This window comes from Uranotaenia lowii, chromosome 3 (assembly GCF_029784155.1).
Source record: "Uranotaenia lowii strain MFRU-FL chromosome 3, ASM2978415v1, whole genome shotgun sequence".
Taxonomy (NCBI): domain Eukaryota; kingdom Metazoa; phylum Arthropoda; class Insecta; order Diptera; family Culicidae; genus Uranotaenia; species Uranotaenia lowii.
Genome location: NC_073693.1, coordinates 235,166,079 through 235,173,714, shown reverse-complemented (window position 1 = coordinate 235,173,714; position 7,636 = coordinate 235,166,079). Strand labels below are relative to the sequence as shown.

The 7,636-nt window shown below is 41.1% G+C and overlaps 1 protein-coding gene across 1 annotated transcript; it reads left to right on the top strand.

The window, feature by feature from the left end:
• The first annotated feature begins 4,601 nt into the window (after positions 1–4,601).
• LOC129753190 (uncharacterized) lies at positions 4,602–6,058 on the top strand. Its single transcript, XM_055748990.1, has 2 exons — positions 4,602–5,907; positions 5,967–6,058. The coding sequence occupies exons 1-2, from the start codon at positions 4,602–4,604 to the stop codon at positions 6,056–6,058; spliced, it is 1,398 nt and encodes a 465-aa protein (XP_055604965.1).
• Positions 6,059–7,636: the final 1,578 nt, after the last annotated feature.

Genomic DNA, 7,636 nt, shown 5'->3' with positions numbered 1-7,636 from the left:
CAATATGTAACTTTTAAAGTCTCATTTAAGTAGTAAGTACACCTAGGTCTTTTTTTACACTGATATACGTACCGCGTAAAAAAAAACCGTGTAAAAAAAAAACCGTGTTAATTCCCGAAAACCGTGTAAAAAAAACCGTGCTAATTGCGGAAAACCGTGTAAAAAAAGAACTTTAAATTTATGCAGCTTTGAAACTTGAAACAATAAGACATGTAACTAGACACTTTAGACCTGACACCTGAGACATGAGGTTTGAGACCTGAAACTTGAAACTTTATACTTAAGACATGAGACCTGAGATCTGAGACTTGCGAACTGGTACCTTAGACTTGAGACCTGACAATTGAGACATGAGACCTGAGACATAAGACATGAGACATGAGACATTAGATATTAGACATTAGACATTAGACATGAGACATTAGACATTAGACATTACACATGAGACATGAGACATGAGACATGAGACATGAGACATGAGACATGAGACATGAGACATGAGACTCGAGACTTGAGACCTGAGACCTGAGACCTGAGACATGAGACAAGAGACATTAGACATTAGACATTAGACATTAGACATGAGACATGAGACATTGTAATGAGACTTGAGACCTGAGACATGAGACATTAGACATTAGACATGAGACATGAGACATGAGACATGAGACATGAGACATGAGACTCGAGACTTGAGACCTGAGACCTGAGACCTGAGACATGAGACATTAGATATTAGACATGAGACATGAGACATGAGACATGAGACATGAGACATGAGACATGAGACATTAGACATTAGACATTAGATATTAGACATTAGACATTAGACATTAGACATTAGACATGAGACATGAAACATGAGACATGAGACATGAGGCATGTCTCAGGTCTCAAGTCTCCGGTCTAATGTCTCAGGTCTAATGTCTCATGTCTCATGTCTCAAGTCTCAGGTCTCATGTCTCATGTCTCATGTCTCAGGTCTCATGTCTCAGGTCTCAGGTCTCAGGTCTCATGTCTCATGTCTCTGGTCTCATGTCTCATGTCTCATGTCTCATGTCTTATGTCTAATGGATCATGTCTCATGTCTCAGGTCTAATGTCTCATGTCTCAAGTCTAATGTCTCTTGTCTCATGTCTCAGGTCTCAAGTCTCAGGTCTTATGTCTCATGTCTAATGTCTCAGGTCTCATTTCTCAGGTCTCAGGTCTCAGGTCTAATGTCTCATGTCTCAGGTCTAATGTCTCATGTCTTAGGTCTAATGTCTAATGTCTAATGTCTCATGTCTCATGTCTCATGTCTCAGGTCTCATGTCTCAAGTCCAATGTCTCAGGTCTCATGTCTCAGGTCTCATGTATCAGGTCTCAGGTCTTATGTCTAATGTCTCAGGTCTCATGTCTCAGGTCTCAGGTCTCAGGTCTAATGTCTCATGTCTCAGGTCTAATGTCTCATGTCTAATGTCTCATGTCTCATGTCTCATGTCTCATGTCTCAGGTCTCATGTCTCATGTCTCATGTCTCATGTCTCATGTCTCATGTCTCAGGTCTCAAGTCTCAGGTCTCATGTCTCAGGTCTAATGTCTCGTGTCTGAGATCTCAAGTCTCATATTTCAGGTCTCAAGTCTCAGGTCTAATGTCTCAGGTCTCAGGCCTCAGGTCTCAGGTCTCAGGTCTCAGGTCACAAGTCTCATGTCTCAGGTCTCAGGGGTCTCATGTTTCACGTTCTTAGTCTCAGAGCTAAGATTTTCCCAACTTCAAAAAGATTCTAAGTGTTTTCCTTTGAAAAGGACTTAGAATATTTTCTCTCAAAAACCGTGTTAATTCGCGAAAACCGTGTTAATTCCCGAAAACCGTGTAAAAAAAGCCGTGTAAAAAAAACCGTGTAAAAAAAACCGCGTAAAAAAAAACCTAGGTGTATATGACTTTTGATTACTTGGGTTGGCACTTCGAGATATTTCATATGATTACTGTAAAGAAAATAAAACCCAAAAAGAATTTGAATATTTATTTGAAGGTGTTTCGAATATCTATGTAATAAAGCTAGAATTGATAAGAGAAACGCATGTGTATGGCAAAACAATCTTTGTTTCCAAGTTGATCACAGAAATCTAGACATCATATCTTGTGTGCAATGCAATTTGCATACACAGAAAAAAATTTTGACTATCACGTGTCACTGAAAACTGCAACCTTTAAAATAAATCACCCGCAATTAACAAAACCTGTAATTTTGAATTGTTTTCCTTGAAAGTTAACGAAGTTCCATTTATTATTACAGCAAATGTCCTGTAAAAAAATTGAACACTGAAAATTAAACGTCACGTAATCATGTTTTCGACCTGTAAAATTACGGTAAATGTCCTGCTTTTTTTGTTACAGGACATTTGCGTAATTTTACAGGAAATAATTTTTGCTGTGTACAACGTTCTGTAGTGTCTGTATGCCTATCGAAGCCGCATTATAATTTTCTTCAAAATTATACGTCATCTCTACAAAACGTAAGATACCGTCAACTGGAGCATCATGCAACACTTTTTAAATTCAACGGCTTCTTAAAACTTAATGTCCACAGAAAATCATACAGCTTGTACATCAAAAGTTTTACATCATCAAATTTACGAAGCCTGAAAAATTGCTGTATAACCTGTTATTTTTAAATTTACAAAAACATGCGATTTGCACCCTACCTAGAAAAAAAAGTTGCAACAAACTTAGTTTTTAATAGAAAATCAAATGATTTTTTTTTAAATTTTTAGTTTTTGATATATTTGTGATGTCATCACGCATAAAGCACCAACTGCACAAATTTACTAGCTGAAATCATACAATTAACGTTTGGATGGATGAAATTTTGAAATAAACAAACGCGTGATGCAAAACAATCATGTTCCAGTACATGGGAAAGAGATTTTAAAGGTAAATCTTTGATTAATTCTGGCAACACTGTATCGTGTACTTGTTGACTTTTTTACGGCGAATTAAATAGATGATTTATCCGTGTAAAATCGCGCAATAAATATTGATAACGGTATCGCTGTGCTCATAGCGTAGTGTAAAATAGCTTCTCGGTGGAGTTCTCTCGCATTTAATGTGATTTATGATAATATTACACATAATGCAGCTAATCACTCCTGTTGTGTTATTGCGGTACTAGATCTGGATCACCTACCTTGTGTGTGCAAAGCCTGATAATCCGGCAAAGCATGGAGACCATCATGTTGTGTTCTGTGTGCAACAAAAAAACCTTCGATAGAGATCGTATTCGATGTATTGGTTGCTGTGGATTTGTTTCCCACTCACACTGTTCCGGGCTCACAAACTCCGGCCTGACTGCGCTTAGAGAAAATTCTTCACTGAGGTATGTCTGCACAAATTGTAATAAGAAGAATTTTTCGTTGAATCAGCTGAACAACAAACACTCTGAGCTCGTCAACACACTGCAAATTAAAATTGACAGTTTAAAAAACGAACTTCTGCTGGAAATTTCTCGACACTTCAATCGCCTTAACACTACTGCGCCGACTTTTTCCCCAGTTGTTCAAAACAATACGAACACTCCTAAAACTCGCCTGATTAACACAGCATCGCTCACTCCTAAGATTTCACTTCCCTCTGCGGGTCAGCTGCGCTCAGGGAAGCAACGACAGCCTCAACCTTGCAAAACAACCATGCAGTTGCCTCGGATCACCTCCTCCGCTCCTCCTCCGTCGCCTTCACCATCAGTAACAAACATACAACGCGTCAGACCCACAGGGCTGGCCCGCATCGCCCAGACAGTCATCATTAAACCAAAAGTCACCCAGAATGGTGAAACTACCAAATCCGAGATTCAAAGCTCCCTTGATCCAATCGAGTTTGAAGTCAAATATGCGCGGTCACTTCCAAGTGGAGACTTAGCTATTCGATGTGCTTAAGCTGAGTCTGCTCAGAAATTGTTATGCACCGTTAAAAGTACACTTTCGGAAAAATACGAGTCAGAATTGCGAACACCTTTAAAACCTCGTCTCAACATCTCTGGTTTCACTGCGGACATAGATGCATCCTCACTCATAAATTTCTTGAAACAGCAGAACAACATACCAGATTCAGCAACCTTAAATATTATCAAAATCGCCAAACACAACAAACTAGTAGATCGCATGTACGCTATTATTGAGCCCGATACTTTAACTTTTGAACTACTTCTGAAACTCAAAGGCGTGAATATTGGATGGAGCCGATGTCGCGTGTCTGAGCAAATTGATGTCCGACGCTGCTACAATTGTTCTGAATATGGTCACATATCAGAACACTGCAGTAAACCTCCCTGCTGCCCGCGATGCGCAGAAGTACATCTTATTTCAAAATGTGAATCAACTTTCGAGAAATGCATCAACTGCGATCTTACAAACAAAAACACCCAGCCACCGAACGATCAACTTCTCAACACAGCACATTCTGCTTGGTCAAACGAATGCCCTATCTACCAGCGCAGACTGAAAGCAACGAAACATCGAACAGATTATTCTGTTCCCATATAGCAACCATCTCCTCGCAACGCAATCGAAAATCTTCTTCCAAACGACGGTCTACAATGCAGCACCTCGCAGCAAGCTGATGTTATCATGGATCCCATGAATGAATTTCTCTCCGACGGCAACGATTCCCCTGGACTCCCAGAAAGGTCACCCATGAGTCCGGCAAACACCGTAGAGATGTCTCTCGTAAAACCAGTCGATTCCCCTGGTTCTCCAGGTAAATGCTTTTACAGTATATGTCCCGCCGAAGCACTCACCACAGAAGCTACGCGTCAATTAAATGAGCCCATCTTGCAGAAAATCTCTTGCGCATCATCATACGATCTCATCGCTCCGGACAACCATCCCGCTCTCTCTGTTTACTATCAGAACGTTCGGGGTCTCCGCACCAAAATAGATGATTTCTATCTATCAGCACGCGAGGCCGACTACGACGTCATCGTTCTCACCGAGACCTGGCTGAACGACGAAATCTTCTCACAGCAGCTCTTCGGAGATGTTTATGACGTATATCGTAACGATCGAGATGCGCTCACAACAGGAAAACGTCGTGGTGGCGGCGTTCTTATTGCGGTAGCCAATAGGTGGAATTCACTGCAGGTTTCCATACACACCGATCTGGAGATGCTATGGGCGAAAATTATTACGTCATCATGCGATGTTTTCTTCGGCGTCGTCTACATGAGCCCTGACACTGCTGGCGTTCAATCAGTAATGGAATCGTACATGGACTTGGCTTCCGAGATCCGTGACAAAATCCGTTACCGCGACTATTGCTTGCTATTCGGAGATTTTAATCAACCGAATTTAAATTGGGTGCCGCATTCAAACGGTGATTCTTATCCTGATCTTGGAACATCTTCGCTATCTGCTTCTAGCTCGTTAATGATAGATCGAATGGCAATGATGAACTTGAAGCAAATTAATTCGGCCAAAAATTCAAACAATCGAACATTGGACCTCCTTTTTGTGAACGATGCGGCTTCTCACCATTGCGTGGTTGGATCGGCGCCTGAGGCACTGACCCCTATTGACGCCCACCATCCTGTCATAACAGTTGACTTAACGTTCGATTTAGCGATTGAATTTTGCGATCCTACTCTCGAACAATCTTTGAATCTGAAGAAAATCGATTTTGCAGCTCTTAATGCTGCTTTGCGTGATATCAACTGGCAATGCATTGACCAAACTGAATCTCTTGACGAGGCAGTATCTATTTTTACGACAAAAATTAACCAGCTACTTGCGTTAACCACCCCACCTCAGCATGCAAAACGTAAACCCCCCTGGTCTAACCGAACTTTAGCAACACTGAAGCGTACAAGAGCTGCTGCTCTCAGATATTATAGCCTTCATAAGAATGCCTATTCGAAATCGGCATTTATAAAAGCAAGTAACGATTACAAAAAATACAACCGAACTCTTTACAAAAGATACTCGATCCGCATGCAGGCAAATTTGAAGCGAAACCCGAAACAATTCTGGTCGTTTGTGAACGAGAAAAGAAAGGAAACCGGTTTGCCCACAAGAATGCACTTGAATGACGAAGTTTGTGATTCGATTGATGGCCAGTGTGAACTTTTTGCGAAACATTTTTCCAGTGTTTTCACACATAATGCGCTATTTGACGATGTAAGTCTTGAGCAAGCCTTAACATTTGTGCCAGTGAACGCTTTGGATATACAATTACCGAGATATTCTGCTGACCAAATTCTTGCCGCCATACCAGCCACAGTTTACAAAAACTGTGCTCTACAACTTTGCACGCCCCTGATGTCGATTATAAACCGATCATTGATCTCATCCACGTTTCCAGCACAATGGAAAAAATCATCCATGTTTCCAGTTCACAAGAAAGGTAACAAACAGAATGTTCAAAATTACAGAGGAATCACATCTCTCTGTGTTGGGTCAAAACTGTTTGAAATCTTGATATCTAAAACCATTATGCGCGAAGCCAAAGCTTATATCTCCAGCGACCAACACGGATTTTTCCCAGGTAGATCAATTAGCACAAATCTGACCCAGTTTTCCTCATACTGCATCAAATCTATTGAAAAAGGATTCCAAGTAGATACTATTTACACGGATCTCAAAGCTGCTTTCGACCGTGTCAGCCACAACCTGCTCCTTGCCAAGCTGAACAGATTGGGCTTTTCGGAAACGTTTGTTTCGTGGATGGCATCATATCTGAAAAACAGACAACTGTCTGTAAAACTAGGAACCCAAACTTCTTCTGCATTCCTCAATGAGTCAGGCGTGCCACAAGGCAGCAATCTCGGCCCTCTTCTTTTCTCACTTTTTTTCAATGATGTGTTGCTGATGCTTCCTGCCGAATGCCGATTAGGTTACGCGGACGACCTGAAACTATTTCATGTGGTAAAAAATGAAGCTGACTGTCTAAGACTACAAGAATACATTGATTTGTTCGCCAAATGGTGTTCTAACAACCATCTGACCATCAGCATCCCGAAGTGCGCCATCATCTCCTTTACTCGGAAATCTAACCCTATTGCATGGTCTTATAAAATTACGAATACTCCGTTGGATAGGGTCTCATCTTTCAAGGATCTTGGCGTCATCCTTGACGAGAAAATGACTTTCCATGAGCATTACGCCAGCATCATAGCTAAAGCCAATAGAAATCTCGGATTCATCACAAGGATTTCCAAAGAATTCAAAGATCCCTACTGCCTACGATCTCTGTACTATTCTCTTGTACGATCCAACTTGGAAACTGCATCGGTTGTATGGAGTCCTTACACAGCATACTGGGCTAAGCGTATCGAAGCAGTCCAATCGAGATTCGTCAAATTCGCCCTCCGATTTCTACCCTGGAACAATCCTGACACTCTTCCTGATTATAAACACCGATGTTTATTGATAGGAATGGAAACGCTCTCCGAAAGGCGCATAATTGCACGAGCTGTCTTCATTAAAAAACTCATTGACAACGAAATTGACTGTCCCGGATTATTACATCAAATCAACATCAACATCAGACCACGGATCCTAAGAGGTAGAGAATTTCTGCGCATCGATTTCCAGCGAACCAACTACGGACAGCAGGAACCACTTCGAGCTATGTTTAAAGTGTTCAATCATTTTTTCGACCTGTATGA

Excerpts from the sequence above, each read along its gene's own strand:
- LOC129753190 (XM_055748990.1), top strand. The coding sequence starts at position 4,602 with ATGGATCCCATGAATGAATTTCTCTCCGACGGCAACGATTCCCCTGGA. Across the intron at positions 5,908-5,966 it reads ATCGGCATTTATAAAAGCAA|GCAAATTTGAAGCGAAACCC; the intron begins GTAACGATTACA and ends ATCCGCATGCAG.